Source organism: Cucumis melo, chromosome 11 (genome assembly GCF_025177605.1).
Source record: "Cucumis melo cultivar AY chromosome 11, USDA_Cmelo_AY_1.0, whole genome shotgun sequence".
NCBI lineage: Eukaryota > Viridiplantae > Streptophyta > Magnoliopsida > Cucurbitales > Cucurbitaceae > Cucumis > Cucumis melo.
In genome coordinates this window covers 11,276,142-11,296,095 of record NC_066867.1, presented here as the reverse complement: position 1 = coordinate 11,296,095, position 19,954 = coordinate 11,276,142, and the positions used below count along the sequence as shown (strand labels likewise).

The 19,954-nt window shown below is 33.8% G+C and overlaps 3 protein-coding genes across 4 annotated transcripts; 2 read left to right on the top strand and 1 right to left on the bottom strand.

Annotated features, from left to right (window-relative positions):
* Window positions 1–693: 693 nt before the first annotated feature.
* Window positions 694–3,175, top strand: LOC103496040 (glycosyltransferase BC10-like). The gene is made up of 10 exons (XM_008457754.2): window positions 694–933; window positions 1,227–1,343; window positions 1,417–1,517; window positions 1,618–1,689; window positions 1,839–1,920; window positions 1,989–2,069; window positions 2,316–2,357; window positions 2,440–2,496; window positions 2,686–2,832; window positions 2,956–3,175. Exons 1-10 carry the CDS (start codon window positions 694–696, stop codon window positions 3,124–3,126), a joined length of 1,110 nt encoding a protein of 369 aa, XP_008455976.1. The 3' UTR covers window positions 3,127–3,175.
* Window positions 3,176–10,192: 7,017 nt separating this feature from the next.
* LOC103495989 (condensin complex subunit 2) lies at window positions 10,193–15,010 on the top strand. Its single transcript, XM_008457697.3, has 13 exons — window positions 10,193–10,668; window positions 10,744–10,842; window positions 11,523–11,640; window positions 12,064–12,137; window positions 12,213–12,273; window positions 12,354–12,554; window positions 12,670–12,956; window positions 13,076–13,220; window positions 13,321–13,574; window positions 13,667–13,697; window positions 13,804–13,943; window positions 14,132–14,239; window positions 14,669–15,010. The coding sequence occupies exons 1-13, from the start codon at window positions 10,399–10,401 to the stop codon at window positions 14,864–14,866; spliced, it is 1,986 nt and encodes a 661-aa protein (XP_008455919.2). The 5' UTR covers window positions 10,193–10,398; the 3' UTR covers window positions 14,867–15,010.
* Window positions 15,011–15,100: 90 nt separating this feature from the next.
* On the bottom strand, window positions 15,101–19,689 carry LOC103495987 (uncharacterized). Of its 2 annotated transcripts, XM_008457695.3 has the most exons (3): window positions 18,808–19,689; window positions 16,257–16,280; window positions 15,101–15,790 (listed from the first exon to the last, which is right to left on the bottom strand). In XM_008457695.3, exons 1-3 carry the CDS (start codon window positions 19,016–19,018, stop codon window positions 15,456–15,458), a joined length of 570 nt encoding a protein of 189 aa, XP_008455917.1. In that variant the 5' UTR covers window positions 19,019–19,689; the 3' UTR covers window positions 15,101–15,455. The 2 variants fall into 2 exon arrangements, with proteins under 2 accessions (XP_008455917.1, XP_008455918.1); XM_008457696.3 differs by lacking the exon at window positions 16,257–16,280.
* Window positions 19,690–19,954: the final 265 nt, after the last annotated feature.

Genomic DNA, 19,954 nt, shown 5'->3' with positions numbered 1-19,954 from the left:
AATGAGATAATTTGAAACTTAACAAAAGAAAAACACTTTATTTATAGTAGTTCAAAAGGCAAGACAAGACGCATTCCTCTCCATGCATGGTTTTTTTATCTTTCAATCCCTAACTTTGGCAGTATAAAAGAAAAAAAAAAAAACAAAAGAAACAGGTTATTCGATCTTTTGTGTTTCCTAAAGAAGATTTTAGAAAGTTGCACACAGGGGAACCCAAAAGAACTGAAATTTATTGCATTCAAGCATGGAATTCAACCGATTAAATTCTTTTCAGTATATATATATATATATATATATATATATATTACTTTAATTTTGTGTGAAACGTAAAGATTAATGGATTTTGTGTGAAACGTAAAGATTAATGGTTTGTTTTTCTACCCAATTTAAAATAGTTTAATAGAGAATTAAGAGAGCGAGTAAGTTCGTTAAATTTATGTTTGGTCGTTTTGATTTGATTTTTAAAGTGAAGGAAGAGTTAAGAAAGAAAGACTATTAAATGAGACCTATTAAGAAACAAAACCATTAATTAGTATCATTTTGTAACTTAAGGATGATTTTATTATTATAACAAAAACTACAATAATGCAATTTAAAGCACCAAACCATGGAAAAGCATATTAGGTACTGATTCAATCATCACAGACAAAAAGGTGAACAAGAACAAAAATGACAAAGAAGAAAGGTTCGACGATGACGGTATGGCCGCCGTTGAAGGTGGTGGTGCTTCTTTGTGCCATTCTGTTGACATTGGCCTTATTGTTATTTCATTCTGATGAGTTTAAGCTAATTCAATCCTCCAACTTCGCCTACCAATTCAAAAACAATGGTTTGGGTCATAGCCATGGCTTCCAATCACCTCCTAAGATTGCATTTTTGTTCCTTACTCGTAGAAAACTTCCTCTTGATTTTCTTTGGGCCAACTTCTTTGAGGTTTTTTCCTACATTTCCCTTTTTTATTGCCTTGTTTCTACTTTGTATGTATTTGATTGTCGTTTCTTCTCATAGACGAAGCTCTTAGGCTATGTTCGATAGTGATTCTAATATGGTTAAAACAAGAAGCACAAGAGACTTCAGTTAGGTGGCTAGCTCATCTATCCGAAAGAGACTCTTAACACTTGTCGGACACATATCAGACTAGATGACATGCATAGAACAGAATGTGACCAAAACAATTTCAATATTATGCCTACATAATTTGTTTTATTGTTTGATGAAATTTACAGAATGGAGATGAAGCCAAATTTTCTATTTACATTCACTCACAGCCAGGCTTTGTGTATGACAAATCAACCACCAAATCTTCTATCTTTTATAACAGACAATTAAACAACAGCATTCAGGTATTCCTCTACGGTTTTCATTTTTTTCTCTCTCAATTGTCTTGGCTCAATCTATGGCTATCAAATTGTTTAGGTACTGTGGGGAGAATCCACCATGATAGAAGCCGAACGCCTGTTATTCGGTGCAGCTCTTGACGATCCAGCAAATCAGAGATTCGTCCTTCTTTCCGATAGGTTAGTTTCGATCTTCTTGTTTTTCGGTGTTCAAATTTGTTAAATATTAGTCCAAGAATCTAACTTATTTTCCACTTTTTTGAATGGTAAATGCATGCAGCTGCATTCCTCTGCATAACTTCAGCCATACTTACAATTATCTTATGTCTTCTACTAAAAGCTTTGTCGACAGGTACGCAATGGAGATGTGGGTAATGAAAATCGTTTGTCATAAATCTGATACATGAGAACTTTTGATGATTTTACAAGTCTTTTCCTACTTTAGTATTAGCATTGAAATGATGTTGATTTTAAGCAGGCTGTCTTCTCTGTGTAGCGTAGTTTTTTGAATGTTAACGAAGGTCGATATAATCCCGAGATGTTGCCGGTGATATCTCAGGAAAAATGGCGAAAGGGTTCTCAGGTTTAGCCTCTTTGTTTACTTGTAAAATAACATATTTGTCTTTAAGTATTGATGAATTTTTGTTCCAGTGGATTACTTTGGTGAGGAGACATGCTGAAGTTGTAGTGAATGATGAAATCATATTCCCTCTCTTTAAGAAATTTTGTAAGGTGCGGAATAAAGTTATCAAGTAATTAATTCAATTTAAGCTCTTTTTTTTTTAGCTATTTTGTTTTTGGTTTTTAAATTTTTAAAAATTAACCTAAACCAAAAATAAGTTTTAAGAAACTGTTTTTTCATAGTTTTAAAACAAAAAAAAAAAAAAAAAAAAAAAACCAAGTAGTTACCGCAATAATGAAGCAGTATTTGTAATATCATCTCATGATGATGAGATTTATCTTTTCTCCCTTTTGCAGCGATGGCCGCCAGCGGACCACGATACTAGAAGGAAAACAACTGTAAGTCATTTTGGTTCAGAGTAAATTGTAATGTCGTTGATTTAGAAACAGAAGGTTGACAAAAAATGGTATTGTAAATTAGGAGAAGTATCATCCCAACTGCATACCAGATGAGCATTATGTCCAGACTTTACTTTCGGTAAGTTCCTTTTGTGGTCTTCTTTTGCCTTTTACTTCTCACTTGCACTTGAAAATTGTATTCAACCACAATGAGAACATTCAAAAAATCTGCATGCTCCCGTCTCCTTAATAATCACTTTACTAATATCAGGATTGATCTTCTTATTAACTACTAATCTTATTTTGAGGTTTCAATGTTGAATATTAGATAAGGGGTCTCGAGAAGGAACTAGAACGACGAACGTTGACATACTCGAATTGGAACAGTTCTATCCCAAAAGAGGACAAAAGATCTTGGCATCCAGTTACTTTTTATTATCCAGATGCAACTCCTCAGACAATCAAAGAAATAAAGGTTAGTGTGTTGACATTGTTGATATGCAGTAGTGTGCAAAAACAAAAGAAAAAAAAAGTTGATTGATAAATTAAAAATATCTTAAACTATTATGGTTGTTACCCTATTATCTTCATCTCTTAGGAAATCAATCACATCGACTTTGAATCCGAACACCGAACAGAGTGGTGCCGTGTTGAGTCAACGTATACGTCGTGTTTTCTGTTTGCAAGAAAGTTCAGTCCAGGGGCCGGGCTGCGAATCCTGAAAAAAGATTCATTGGAAAATCGAGTTGATCATGAAAAACATGGGTGAGAAAAATGGAAGAAAAGGATGAAGAATATGGTAGTAGAAGAATTTAGGACATTTTATAACCACTGTATTTAAAGGGGTTGGTTTTTTTTCTTTTTTATTGATATATGCTGAAGAGAATATATACATGTGTTGAATGCTCAATTATGAGTACGAATTTGAGCTAAATTTTTTATAGTCGCCCCGTGTAAGAGAGCCTTTACCCATTTTTTAAATATCTGAGAATCTTTTTTCTTCTTTTTCTCTTTTTATTAGTTGCGTGTAACTTTTTCTTTTACTGCTCTTTTTTTACATTGTTTAAATTAGGATAATAATCGTGTAACCAAATCTAAAACGACCGTGTAACTCAATTAATTAATCAAATATATTATGCGCGTGATTAAGAGGGGGCACTTTTAATATTTTATAGGCATGTGTTTTCTCCGTTTTTAGAATTATTTTATACACTGTAAATATTTTGGACGATTTGTTATATTTTTGAATAGACCCCTACCTATATCTATAATCTAATATATTATAAGATCACAATATTTTAAAAACATTTTGTCTTGACAATTTTGTCCATGGGAAAATATTTGATAATTACACTTTTATTTAGTTACATATTGACAACCCTAATTAAAATCTAACAACTAAGGTTTTAAAATACTCACACCCCTTCCTTCTAAACAAACAAAACAAAACAAATCACAACCTTTTTCTTTGTTAGAGAAAAAAAAACATTCAATAAATCATCTATAAGGTAAAACCATCCGCTTATTAGTATTTTGAGGGGTTTTTCATGAAGTATAAATATTTTGTTAAATATTCTATTTTTGGCGATTTTTTTTTTTGTGGAATTGTCAAAGATAATAAAATTTGATAAAATATCTATAACATATAACAAAATTTTCAAATTCTATCGATAATAAACATTGATATGTTTTTATTAGTGGCATTAATAGACAGTGATAAAAGTCTATTATTCGTTTCTTTCATTGATAGAATCTAAAATTCTGGTATAAGTCGTAAATATTTTAATTTATTTTACTATTTATAAAATGCCTCTTTTAATTATTAAAATTATTTTTAGTTTAGTTTTTAAAATTATCAATATAAATCATTAACAGACCCTTTTTTTTAAGTGAATTAAATCATCTACTCTTTGGGCCGTAAAATCATCCACTTATTTTAATTTAAAAGTTTTAAATTAGTTGTAGTTTTCATTTTTGAAAGGGAAATTGTTGTAAAAGTATACTAACCTAACACTCTGCGAAAGAAATAGAATATCATCCTAAATGCATAAATTTTAAAGATTAACTTTCTATGAGAATGTCCACAAAAACATAATTTTATAAATTTATACCTTTGAAGCTCAAACTCTTTTGATGTTTCAGATCACGAACTAAGCAAAGACTATGATAAGGATAGGATTTTTTTCAACTATTCTCTAAATTTAGAACTAGGTTGTAGGATCTACTTGGTGATCAATTTGTGAGTATATGAGAGAGGAGAATTTCAACAAAATATCCAACCCATCAATATATCCCTTAATCTGATTAAGTTTGATGTATAAATAACCATTCTCTTTCATGCAAATCAGATTTGGTTCCAATTTTTGACACACATATATATATCACTTGCATGCAGGTGGGATTTGTTAAGATTTGTGGTCCCACTTCCCTTTTACTTAATTAATTATTTTTAATTGGATATGGTCGCTGCGTTTCACCTATTATCGGTTTGAGTTGTTTGGATTAGGCACTTTTTTCGATGGATTGTTAGCCTATTCGTTTTGATTTTATTTGGTGCAGGTTGGCCCTTGGGTTGTACGCAAAAATATGTGAGATCATTGCAAAAGATACCAAGAAATAGAATGTAATCCTGCCTCAGGTTGTACGCAAAATGTGAGATCATTGCAAAAAATACTGAGAAATAGAAGATAATTCTCAGACGATTCTAGATTGGAGATTACAGTGAGTTCATCTCACATGATCACATCAATCCTCTACAATTGTTGTTGAGTGAAAAGAAGTGTTGCTTAAGGGAAGTCATAGATGGTCTAGTGGGTACTTGATAGTATTAATGCATAGTGATTTTGGATTCAAGGGGAACTATCTTCTGGTTTACATGTGGCAATCTTAGTGATCTTATCTCTAAATTATGAATCAGTATATCAAGCTTCACTATGTATAGCATGATAATATTATGTGACGATGCTAGTACAGTAGGCCATTATTGTGTACTCTTATATCATTTCACATGGCAATATATGATCTTATTGTATGGGTCAATAAGGTCTCCTCAGATGTAGATGTTGTGTCATCTAACTAGGTTACCAATTTTTCGTGTTATGACTATTGTTTTTACGATCTGTTACTTTTGTTGTTACTCCAATTGTTAACCTAAGTCATCAGTTTAATCGTTACTTCCCTTTTTAGGATTTGCGGTAAGATTAGCAAATGACACCTCTCTAAGCAAGTAGCTTATTCACATTTCACTTTGGAGGTCAGTTCCACTAAATTAGTTGACCATTGGACTTTGGCTTCTAAAGTCGTATTTTTCCAATCTTTATTTAATTAAATTATGAAAACTATTTTAATTAAATAAAACAATAACTACAATAATAAATAATAATTAAACTATTTGGTTTGATATCAAATATTAAATTATTATTTTCCGCCACTAACCCTTATCAATTCGATCGACCAAATTCAAATTCCTATTCAAACTTCCTGTATTTAAATCTTATTTAAAGATAATTTCTCTCTCTAACTAAATCCAAATTGTTCAAATTTTTTCGATCACATTGTTCTAAGGTTAATTCTGATATGAAATAGTAGGGGGACTTAATGAATCTACAGATCATGAGCTCCAACGGTCTAAGATTAATCAGCTAAACTCTTTAAACCTAGCCAACCAACATTTGTTAACTAACAGAACTGTCCACTATAGCCCACCGTTGTACTCTTCCTCACTGTAGATATATTTGTGTCTACTCGATATAACCATGATTAGTAAGTCGATCCTTAACAAGTTGTTCATAATTCCAACTGAGTCAAAATATTGTTTTACCCTTGAAATTACATTTCGTTCTTTATGTGAGACCCTGATCACATATTGCCAACACGATAAAGATCCTGTGACAAGGATACTAAGCGAACAAATTCTTGATCGTAGAATATATTCCACGAAACGAATATGCATGTGAGGCCCTGACCAGAAGAAGGAAGTTCGGGTGGAGAGGAGTATAGGACATCCGGTAAGGAAATATGCAAAAGGAAAGAAGGCGACGCGGGAATAAGTGCTTAAGTCTAAGTTCCATTACGAGAAGGTGAGCAACGTGATAAGAATAATAAGCTATCGAGGAAGAAGCATGTGTTGAACGCCAAGAGTTAGACGTTTAGCATAGTAATACGAAAAGAAGTGTCTACACCTAAGGAAGGAGGTGGGGAAGTGTCTTGTCAAGATGACTTGACCACTCGCTAAGAGGGAGTAAATGTTTGCTGCTTCTTGAGAAGATAGAAGTGTCAAGCAATTTAAGAGTTTGTCTTCCCAAAGAGATAAGGTGTGTGTCTTGAGGAAAAAGTCCAATTGTTGCTGACAGATAACCCACATGTCGAGTTTGGATTGACTACATGGCACAACGCGAGCCGGTAAGAAGACACATGTAAAGTGTTGAAACGACTCTTGGATGTGGGAGGTCACTATGAAAGGGGTCAAAGGCCAAATATGAAAAGGGAGAGTTTTAGGAAGAGTTAGAATTTCTTATGAAAGTGACAAGGAAAGTTTAGAGAGGTGGACGATAGATGAGGAAACCGCTAGGCAAGAAATGGAATCAAACAGCAGAAAAGGAAGGGGTTGAGGCTAAAATATATTTGTGAGTGACAAACCAAGATTCAACACAAGTACCAAACTATCATTTATTGCTGATTCTTTTATGTGTTTGTTTACAAGTATCTTAGTAACAATGTTTGTTATTTGTATCTATCACAAGTAGAATATTTGTGAATCTTCCATCAATGTGAGGAAAAGCCTTACGAGTGACTTGCATGAATAGTTAATATTGTCCCTATGAATCAGATACGTGGAAAAGGTAATATGCTGACAATCATCTAAAAGTATTCTTTCATTAATGCATAATATGATACTGTCTGCGGAAATAATGTGTAAGGAAAGTAAACTAAGAGCTGAAGATGGTTATTTATCGAGAGAAGATGAAATCTATCACAAGACGCTAGTGGAAATGCTAGGAAAATCACATGACACTGGTTGAGTGGAATTCTAGATCTAGGCAAGGCGAGAATCCTAGGTTTGGGCAAGTTACGATGAGACGCTGGTTGAATGAAAATCCTAGATTGAGAAAGGTGGAATGCAACGAGGCGTTGACATAAATCCTAGGTAACTTGCCTGACGCTAGTTGAGTGTGAATCTTAAATCCAGGCGCGAGAAGATTTCTAAGTCTCAGAATGGGCTTGTTGAAAACTGATTCCAGCATATGGTGTTATAGTGCTCGTTGTGGGTATGGTGCTGAGAAGAGATGCTGGTAGAGTGTAACTCCCAAGTCTAAGAATGTAAATGTATTGAGACACTGTTGAATATCCCAAGTAACTCGCATGATATTAGCGAGAACGATTCCTGGGTCAACGAGGGGAGATTCTCAAGTCTATGAATGACTTTACATCGGTGATTGTGGTACAATTAGTGACTCGTTGAGTAATTATTTGAGTTGTGATGGTTACGCGATTTTTATTAACAGTTCGCTGCATTGAACTTCATGTGTTATGACTTACTATTTATTTTGTCTTGGATTCCTTGTGACTATTTTTCTCAAAAGGTTTTCTCAAACCCAAAAGCTATTTTTGAAAATGTCTCCAAAACATATTTCATTATTAATTATCTTAAATTATTTTATTCTTAATGGACTAAATTTACTAACTACATATTATTTTTTTCTCTTCTTCCAAATTTGTAACCCAATACAATTTTTTTTAAAATTACAAAATTATTTGTTTTCTGCAAAAACAAAATCTATTTTAAAAACTAAATGTAGAAATGAGCATCCTAAAAGTTAAATAAATGATTTTAAATGTTGTTATTTGAAATTAAAAAAAGATTTGCAATTAATTACTTGGTTTGGGACCAGTGGTGTATCCAAAAAATTTAGTATAGGGGACACTATATAATAAACACACTAAAAAGTGTAAAAAAAATATTAATAGCTTCAAATATTAATTAATTTAATACGTATTACAATTGTCCTCTACGAGTTTTTATGTTTTGAAATCGATCCATGATAAGTTTATTTCTAACTTATCCAATAAAATTTTCTCAATATAAGCTATAAGACAATCATTAATTCATTGATCTTCCATTCGACTGCATAGTCGAGTCTTCACAATATTCATAGCAGAAAATGTTCTCTCTACAATAGCTGTTGGAACCGGTAAAATCAACGCCAATGTGAGCAACCGATAAACTAATGGGTAGACCTTATCTCTTTTTGTAACGACCATTTTTACTGCCAGATGATCACCAATGTTTTTTAGTTCAACAAACTCTAAACGCATATTAATAATGTAATTTTGAAGTTGATCCTCAAGCATAGAGAGTTCAATAGTTGAAAAGTCTCTTGGACAAAACTAAGCAAGTCAACTAAGTTTTTGTCTATCAAAAGCAGCAAATGAATTACTCAGATTCCAACTAGCCATGTAGAGAAGCAATTTAGTACTTGATTCAGTAAAACGATTATTCAACTCTTGAAGTTGCATATCAATGACAATATAGAAGACTTCAACATGATAATGATTTAAATTTGTAATTGGTTGAGATTTTTGACTTTTTCGTCCTCGAACTAAAAACATAGCATCCATTTTAAGAACTTCAATATCATGACTATTGCAAAAATAAGAAACTCTTTCCAATAATGAATCCCAACCAAATTCTCTCATTGACTGCAGTCTACCTTTACAAACGTTGACTAAATTTATTGTATTTACAATATCATGATCTTTTCTTTGTAAATGTGAATTTAAAAATTCATCAAAAAAAGAAAGAATAATATCTTTTTCATGGAATATTGTTGAGAGAGTGAAAGTTTAGATCATCGACTTTGTTGTATTTTTTTTCTAAAGAGTTGTTAGATAACAAATGACGACGTAGAAAATAAGTTATGGTTTTATCTTAGTTAAGTTTTTTCCCCTTATTAATATTGACATTTGGAGAAAGAAAATTATTGAGAATTGGAAAGATATCGGGGAAAGAAAATTAATGATGTTTGAAATAAAATATATTATGTGCAATTTAGGAACAAATTTGATATTTGGAAAACAAAGATATTGATATTTGGAATAAAAATTAATTTATAGAAATGATTGCGGTTCGCTTCCAGACTTATTTATTACAAAATAAGAGCATAACCACTCCACCAGAACCAGATTTTTGAAAAGTAAAGCATTTTTTAATATTAAAATACAAAAATCTATAATGTGAGGGGGCACGTGTCCCCGCTGATCCCTTAATAAATCCGTCCTGTTCGGAACAACAAATATTTGACATGAATACATTTAAAATCTTTAAGTTTGAAGGGTGATCGAAAAGAAATAATAATAAAAAAGTTATAGAATTTACTAGCATTTTTTAGGTATGTTTCAGTCAATTGTATAGTTTAGAAGGTTGAATGTTCCTTCTATAACAATAATTTATTAATATAGGTTTTTATATTTGATGGGTTAATTGGAAACTATAATATGACAACCTTAAATTGGTAATTTATTTCGAAATTCAACAAACTTGTAAAAGAAAAAAAAAAAAAAAAACCCACTAACCAATAACAAAATCACTTTGAATCCATTCTAATTTTAAAATGACATTTCAATCCACCAAGGTTAAAAAAAATATAAGAAAAATCTTTTAAATGAAAAACAATTGAATATATTTTTGAATATAATTAAATTTCAAACATGAAACTAATATTAAATTTTGTTGAAAAAACCAAATATATAGTTAGCAAAGAAAGAAAGAAATAAAACGAATAAATAAAAGTCGTGAAAAACTATTTTAAAAAAAAAAACGAATAGCTTTTTTTATTTTTAGAAAAATGGGTATCTCTACTCTAAGTTTGAGCAGAGTGTCCCGTTGCTCTGCCAAAATTCAAACATAGAAATGGAGGGAAAATCGTGTTTTTCGTTCTAGTTCTTCTTCTTCTTCTTCTTCTTCTTCCTCCTCAAAGATCTTGCCCACTTCAATCTTTCTACAATTCTTTTCTGTAACACTCACCTCTCTTTCATTCCTCTAATGGCGGAAACTCTAAGCCCTAATCCATCAATTCCGCAGAAGCAGAGGCGTCCCGTGCCCTCTGTGTTACAATCTCCCACTAGCCCTTTCTTCCTTGGCTCCAACGATGACCAACTTGAGCGTGCTCAAGCACGGGCCGCTCGCGCTGCTGCTAATCGCCGCAAGTCCATCGCTACCAATCTCCTACCTCGCGAAGATCCCAATATATTTCTCGACAAGCGCCAGATCCTCGAGTTATTTCAAAATTGCATCAAACTCGCTAGTGAAAATGTGACTATCTTTATCAATATTACATTTCTTTATCTGGACTCGTACTTATTTACTGTGACTTTTTGTTTCCTGCAGAAAATTAATCAAAAAAATACATGGGAACTGAATTTAATCGACCATCTTGCTGAGATTATTAAGGTTGAAGAAGAGGACACAGAGACGAATTTTCAGAAGGTTGGTTGTGTTTCTTTGACTCATAGTCTGGAGAATGCTGCCGTTGTTTTATTTATTTATTTATTTTTTAATGAATTTGCTTTTGAATTTTTCTGAGAAATGAGAGAGTTCCATTACTTTTCGTGACGATGGTATCAATTAGCTCTGAGTTGTTAAGTTAGGGGGGTCAACCTGGAGAGTAGCAATTTGTGTGTGTGGTTCTGAATTTAGACAGCAATATCTGGAAGTTCCTTGAGTAGAAGGTTTTCATAATAATTCCTTTTGACAGCACTGTTAACCTAATTCGTCTAGTCGAGTGTTCTAGGGACATAGATTGGTGTAAAACCAAAAAATTTGGTTGCATTGTTCATTCATATGTATCGACTTTGTAATTTGGTGGCCAGGCGCCAGTGCGGCTTTATTGAAATTTTGAAACTGGTAGCTTGGACGATGTTAATATGATTTGGAAAACTATGTTACCCTTTTTACTTGAAATTTGCTGACCATAGTTGATGAATGATTGTCTGTTTCGTACCTGTGCAGCGTGCATATTATGAACTTTGGTACACATCGTTCTGTTTTCTGGAAACTAATAGAAATTATCCATTATTCTTGAAACAAAATGAGTGTTAATCATCAGTTATCAGGTTTATGGTCTTAAAAATTTGATAAAAGATGTTTGTGTGATTTTTTGTCTTTAGGCAAGTTGTACTCTTGAAGCTGGAGTTAAGATCTACTCACTAAGGGTGGATGCCACTCATTCTGAGGCATATAAAGTGCTTGGAGGGATGAACAGGGCAGGCCAAGAAAATGAACAAGGTGAGCTTGTAAATCTTAATCTTTTGCTCCTTCTATAGTTTATGACCCTACAGGGTCTCAATGTTTATTCAGCAATTGAGAATAGGAAGCTAGATGCTAGATACAAAAGTTCGTTTTCAAATAACTATCCAATTTCAAATATGATTATTATTTGAATATGATTTATGTAATACGAACTCAAGGATGTCAACCATCAACGATTACTAAACTTGCATTAGACAACAGTTATTACAGATGTTAGTATCTTATGATGGTTCTTTGCAATTTGGCTTTCATGTTGAATTGGTTGTGCTTAATTTCTTCACAATACTTTCTTCATTTTCTTTTTTACTTCTTTTAGGCTTCTAGTTTGCTGCACACCTTTACATAGTTTCATTTTCTGTATCAACTGCTTGTCATTCTGACATCTGGCTGTACTTTCAGAAACCATCACCCAGGAGGGAAATCCAGAAAATGAGCAGGAGGAAGTTCGTTCTAGAAAAGAGCAGGATAAAAAGGTTGAAGCCTGTCCTGACTAGTAAACTAAATTTCTTGTGTAGATTAGTATGTTAACACATGTCTATATTTGGCAGTTGTCTCCTTTGTCGACGCTGGAGTCATCTTTTGAGGCTCTAAATGTAAAGAAATTTGATGGTGATCACACATCTCATACGTTTTTTCTACTTAAGATTGATGAGGATGAAGTTTTAATTTTGTTTTGTGTGTGATACCAGTGGCATTTGCGGTGGATCCTCTTTATCATCAAACATCTGCTCAATTTGATGAGGGTGGAGCCAAGGGTCTGTTAATGAATAATCTTGGAGTATATGGTGCTTGTAGGGTGCTTTTTGATTCAGATGAAGTGCCTGGGAAATGTATGTCTTTCGAGAATAGGCAGGGTAGCTCAGATATGATTGACATCTCTTTTGCCAAAGGTTTGTGATTGTTATCAATAATGTCTAGTATATTTCATTTTTTTAATGTTACCTTGTCACATTGTTCAAAATGAAGAAGCTTAGACCGTGCAGCATTTTCTTCCTACTTCTATAGATTGCATCCAGGAGATGGTATTGAATATGCGTGTGAAGGATGAAATATCTCCAACTCTGAGGAATATAGTCAATCTATTTGATGAAGATAACATACGACCATCAGATTATTGTAGTTCAGGTCCAAAAGCAGCGGAGCAAGTGCATATGGATTACGATGTAGATGATAGATTTCATGGTGACGATTTTGAAAACTTTGGCACTGAAAATTATGACAACGATGACCAAACAAGCATGGTTGATGATGGACCTGGTGATGGAGATGCAGGTTTTTCAACTTACAACGAGGTAATTTTTTCCATTATTCATACTCAAAATTAATTGACATTCACGTTAAACATGTGTAGCCTTGGATTAGATATTTGAAACAAAAGTGGAGTTGTGGCTAAAATTTTGAAGTTTCACAGGAAAGTGTGTCAACTACCTACTATGACCCTGATGTTGAGGAAAGATTGGGGAACGTTGATGAGTATTTGATTTCATGTTTGGGTTTTACTGTAAGACAGAATGCTTGGGCAGGCCCCGAGCACTGGAAGTATCGTAAAACTAAAGGTATTGCTAAGGGTGGTAGGTTTAAGTCATTTTTCTTTTGCAACCTAGCTTCCTCTTGAGCTTCTACTCGTATGCTATATGATCTGGAATCTTATTATAGGTTCTAGAGATAGTCCTACAGAAAATGGATTAGAAACGACAACCAAGAGAGCAAGAAGTAAGAAACAAGCAGAAAATGATATTGATTTCACGAAGAATTTGGAAAAAGAAGTTACAGATCTCTTTGTGCCTCCAAGAAACCCCAAATCATTGTTGTTGCCTAAGAATAGGGCACCTTGCAATACTAAGCTTCCTGAAGATTGCCACTACCAGCCTGAAGATCTCGTGAAGTTATTTCTTTTGCCTAATGTAAAGGTAAATATAGTCATCTCATTATTTGTTCATATGGGAGCTTCCCGGGTTTCACTTTTCCTCAAATTCTTATGGATTAATTATTTTGGCTGCAGTGCCTTAGGAGAAAGGGAAGACAACATTCAGGTACTCTTTCTGTGATATTAAGTGACATGATTTTCCTAGACAGGAGATGATCATTAGTGTGTAAGTATGATGTGCTAACGGACATTTTGGCATTCCACATTTTTAGATGAACCAATGCAGCACAACGATGATTATGGAACATTGCCATCCTGGGAAGATGATAATGACTTTGGAGGCCAATTTGATGAAGGTGATGGTCAAAGTGATGTGGAGGACCCCGATGTTCTTGTTACTCAGCCTCGCCAGGTTCAATTAATTTTACTAAAATTTTCATTTTGACACTTGTGGCTGTGAATGGAAATCTGATGCTGGCGAAACAAAATTCATCTTTTGATGGAGTTGCTTTGCTGGATGTGCTGGTTTTGTACTGATTTAGCAAGAATTAAAAATGCAAAGATATTTCCATGACCGTTTATTCCTTTCAAACGGTACAGGTTAACAAAGTTGAAGTTCAATACGACAAAAAGTCTAAGCAAGTTGATGTCCAGGCTTTGAAGGAAACACTCTGGTCTCATTTGCAAGAATCTCAAACAGACGCTGAGGTATCTTGACACTCTCAATCACTTTGTACAAAAGTTTTGCTTTATCTAATTAATACACTTAACTAACTTGATTTTGGTATATGTGAATAAAAGTTTGTCCAAATAAATTGAGGACATTTTCCATGCCATATACGTATCTCAATGTGCAGCACTGATAATTGGATCTATCATCTTTGAGCTTATATTCCCTCAAGTCTTAGGGACTAGTTAAGGTAGAAATGAGTTGTAGAATTTCAACTTGGGTATAGTTGTATTTGTGGTTCATATTTTGTCATTGTTATTACGCAAACTCGCTGACTCAAAGACATAAGAATCTGATAAGCAGAGAAATTCTAATTTAGATATTTTGTTCTTGAGTAGAGAAATTCTAATTTGGATATTTTGTTCTTGAGTAGAGAAATTCTAATTCAAATCTTTTGTTTTCGAAAGGGAGAAGACGAAATAGTATCTTTCAAGCAAATCCTTGCCACCTTTCCAGATGATTGCAGAGCTGCTCAAACCATCAATGATATCTCGCCCCATTTATGTTTTATATGCCTATTACATTTAGCCAACGAGCATGGATTAAGTATACAAGGCTCTGACCACTTGAACGATCTCACTATTCACTTTGGTTGTCAAAATTAACGTAAAATACTTGTGAAGCTGTGTACCCCTTAGTTTTCTACATGTAATTTATTACTGTACGTACTTGGCTTTCTTCCATTTGCTCCAACGGTTGTCATTAATAGTGCAATTTAACCAGAATATACTACAACGGTTGTCACTGTATGCATTTCCTACTTTACTTCTTGTTTATGCTTTTTATTCCTTTTTTATCTGTTGAAGCCTAATGATATAGAAAGGCTCAACAAAAGGCTATTAACATAAATGCTCAAATTTGTCATGAAATTTCTTTGATCTCTTGTACAATATTGATGGACAACAACAATCTCTTAAACATTCTAGTGACGAAAAGTTACACGAGTAATCTAACTAATTGTTGTACCAAAATTTGAAACAGACCAATTTGCTTGTTGCTTAACCTTGCCAAAGGTTTTGGGTCATGATATCTTGGCGGGAAGGGAGAGTGACATCTGGAGTTGGTTTGTATCTTTTTCATATACAGGAGGAGGAAGTTTGAAGAAATGCGAGTGGAATATATAAAGGAAAAGCTTCAGGCTCAACGAATTCCAAGCTGCTGTCAAAGCAACTCGTTCAATAAGCATTGAATCTTTTATGAGGTTTGAACAGTACCACGGGATGTAACAATGTCGTCTCTCCATCCTCTTTGACGAGCCCTAGTTTCCCATAATGTTGTTAGCCTCTTTTGTGAAGCTAATGTAGCTTCAGCCCTTTCCCTTGCTGCTTCACATGTTTCCATGCCAGAATTGCACTTGTCTGCTTCTTTCTGATATTGAGATGTCATCTTCTTTGCTTCTAGCAGAGATATGTCGGCTCGCCGATGATTCTCCAAAGCTTCAGCTTCCCTCAGTTTCAGTTCCTCAGACAATAACTCTGCAAAATTCTTTTCTGTTTCCTCATTCATGCCAGAGTCATGTTTCACACAATCTGAAAAAAATAACATAGAGAAAACAGATTCTATGGTTGAGAAATATAACATCTACATAAAAAACCAAATAGAAACCAATGATGCTACCTTTCTAGTGACAATCATATCAATTCATTAGTTACATTTATTGTTAATACACAATCAACTCAGGCTTAACAAATTTCCACATTTATGATGATGAGATTTGATTTGATCTAGAAATCCGAAAAAAGAAATAAAATGGATAACTAAGAAGGTAAAATTTTTAGATTGATTTCAATCCAAGCAAGCTGGAACATGCTAATGGTAGCAAGTAGTTTTGCTCTTTTTTAGCACAATTCTTGTGATTTTTTTTTTTTAAAATCTTTGATAAAAAATAAGTGTGATGATCAAATTCTTGCAGGAGGATGAGGTTTTCTAAATTCTGTAATATGCAATTGTAACCATTTTTAGCCATAATCCAAGTAAATTGTAAACGAGACTCACCTCTAAAAGTGGTATTTTTGAGCTCTACAAAGGAAACAAATCAATTAAGAATCAGTTTAAAAGATAACCCTTTGGACAGGAAACTAAAATAAATCAATCTTTAACAAGTAATAACATTTAGAAGGCACACAAGCTTGTGCATTATGAATACAGGAAAACAATAAGTATCACTTGGAAGGGAGAATACTGCCCGAAAGAAAAAGCAGAACAAAGCTAAAGGAAGACAACATGAAGCAAATAGAAATGCTACTCCATCCTGTACTACAAGTTTATGAGTTGAAGTAATGTTAGTATTAATGGCAATCCACACACAGAAAGTGACGTGATAACTTACGCAACATTGAATAAAAAGTGAAGGTAAATTGTGGAAATCTGAATGTTCCGTCTATTAAATCACCAATTCACCCAAAAGCTTAAGCTAGTGGTTGAAGGCAAATTTAATTATATATCACTAACACTCCCCCTCACTTGTGGGCTTGAAATATTTGAAAGGTCCAAGTGGAAATCAATTTTAATTGGAGAGAAAACGACAATGCAGGAGCTTGGCAAATTTAATTATATATCACCAACACCGTCTTCTCAAGCAAGACCTTCAATCATTCATAGTTAGGTGTGGATTCCGATCTATACAGAACATTCTTTGCAATGATTTCTTCTATTTCCAGTTTCTATTTTATTTTCACCCAGATACGATAATTCTCTTCCATAGTGACTTCATATCCAACTAGACTAACACTTCAGGGGTATTTGGGATTTCAACTAGGAATGGATTGAGTAGACCACCCAACGTTTGCAATGTGTTAATAAAAAGGGGGTAAAGGTTATTTTAACCCCTTGTTTTGCTACAGTAGCACTATTTACAACCTAGTGACTAAAGTAACCATCTCTCTCTATATCCAACGTTTCCAATTACTCCACCTATGGCGATCAACTCTAGCAATCACTCCGCATGACCAACTCCTATGTAAACCACTTATAGTGCCCAATTTCGATGACACCCACCTCCAATGACTACCTCCACGGCCAACTCCGATGAGCTTCGTTGTCTACATATACACTACCTCTAACGATCACTCTGGGGACCGGTTTGACGATTATTTTTATTTTAGACAATTTCTATAAAAAACGTTTAAATGAAAATGACTTTTTGGAAAACATTTTTTTCTAGTCAATTCAAACATGTCAAAGTGTATTGGATGAGCTAGAGAATAAAAGAAGACATCCCCCACCGAATCTAATATAATAACTTATTTTAGTACAAAGAAGTCGAACAGAGATTCCCTACACCACCATAAAGAATTCAATCTTAAAGAAATCAAACAACCCAGATACATAAACCCTAAACTCAGAAAAAATAATTTGCACCGAAATACAACCTCCCTGAAGCCATACTAGAATAGTATGCACCCCAAACACAAACTATCTAGGTTGGACTAAACTACTCCTCAAACACAAACTATTCAAATCCACAGACTATCATATGCCTACACATTATAATAACCAATTCAAAGTCCCAAACAATACCTTAATCTTTAACATTCTTTGCAATTTTAATATACATGAGTAACGGCAACATGATGATGTTCAAGTTCAATGATGAACAAATGATGGCACATACAAGTATAAAATGTTAAAAGTCATTAATGGATAAAAGTAGATAAGTCACATGGAACAGAATGAGAATAACGGTGAAGGCAAAGACTTATTGCACCATTCATTGGTATGATGGAGTTTGGGATTCCTCCTCAATCCTCATTGCAAGTGGAGTTTGAGATACCTTTTTCCATACGTTTGGTATGAAGACTATTCGCCACAGAACTGTCAAGGCTATGATCAAGGACTCCTTCTCAATCTGTATTTTGGGAAGACTGGAGAGAGCTGGTTACGTTGGCTTCTTGGGGTGTGTTCAGTCTTATGGGTTCTGTGGAGCGAGTGGAATGGTAGGATGTTTAGGGGAGTGAGAGATATCACAGGGAGCTTGTTCGTTTTTATGTTTTCCTTTAGGCTTTGATTTCACATAGTTGGAGTTGGGAGTCCCTCTTTTTTGTGGGCTTTATGCCCGTGTAATTCTTTCAATTTTTTCCAATGAAAATCGTTATTTTGGTAAAAAAAAAAAAAAAAAAGACATTGCTCCATCTATGATCATGCAGGGTGGGGATTCCAGGTTAAAACCATTTTAGAGGAAGTAAGATGCTTTAGCGGCTAAACTACACTCCAATTGGCTTAAGCCAAATGGGTTCCGTCAATGGTAGCACAATACATACAGCATACAATGTTTGTTTATGGTATTTGGGACTAAATTCCTTATCCTCCAATATCATTATCCTCAATGATCAAGGAGAAACAGAATCAAACAACTAAAGAATTATCAGTAAAAAGAAAAGACGCAGCCGTCTAAACTTCAGGAAAAATGGATAACTCATGAGATCTAAGAATTTGGACCCAATCAAGCGGAAACAAATAGGATCTAAACGAATTTGATCGTTTAAATCTGAAGGAAGCATTGGCATTATTATATCAGTATGTAATTTGAGAAACAAACAAAACTAACCTTCAGTGAAGGCAAAGTCAGTGAGAGAAGAACAGTCACAAAAGCAAGGTGGGCAAGTTGAGAGAGAAGAAGAAGAGAAAGCGGCCAAGCCCTCCGTGAAATGCCAGTACAGAGGCGGACCCAGAATGTAAGCTGCAATACAAACAGCCATAAAACACAATCCCACCTTCGTCAAGCCCGGAGAGAACGAACCCACCGGCTTCGCTGCCATTTTGAAGACCTTCGTGTAGTCGAGAAATGGAAAATGGGAACCAACTCGTTGGGGAAGATGGGTTTATACTTAATAGAGCGGAAGTGGAACAAAAATTGAACTTTGGATTAAATACTATGTTTGATTTCCCTTTGGTTTATTTTTGTTCTATGCCTATAGTAACATTACCAACCTAATATTCTCCATTCTCAAAAACACCTATTATCATAATAGTTTATATATACGTACTATTATGATACTACTTATTATAATCTTTCTATGAAATACGTATTATCATAATACTAGGACTATTATAATATTCAGATTATCATAATACTAACATTTCTATAAATATTTCTTTCTCAAACATCTCTTAAAAGGGTTCGTTTTACTTAAAATTGAAGGATAAAAGGAGACAAAACAAAAATATAATATAGTAAAATAAATTGACTATAGTTGCAGTTGTTTATAGTGATTTTGAAACTTCTAAAACATACATCTAACCCAATAATACAAAATAAAAAATAAAATAAAATTACTAACACTAGTAAAAATTATTAAGAGAAAGATATTAAAAATTGGTGCCCGAAACTATTGAGTTTTCACTTTTAAGAAAGGCTTATTACTTTGATTATCATGTTAGACAAATGTTATTCAAGGATTCAGTCATGCTGCAAAATAAAATTATTAAAACACAAAATTTAGTTTTGATCTATAAAAAAGAAAAGAAAAGAAAAGAAAAGAAAAGAAAAGAGAGTTTTGATAAAATTGAGAAGTGGATGCTTGAAATTACTAAGTTCCTGCTTCGAGGAAACGCACCGTTTTGAACCTTCAAGCTATACCGGAAAAAGCTGTGTTCCCTTCCCTTCCCTTCCCTCCCCGTGTTGGAGAAAGTCGATTCTCATTTCCGAAATCCACAAAGAAGGATAACTCACACAACCTTCAGATACTGCTCAT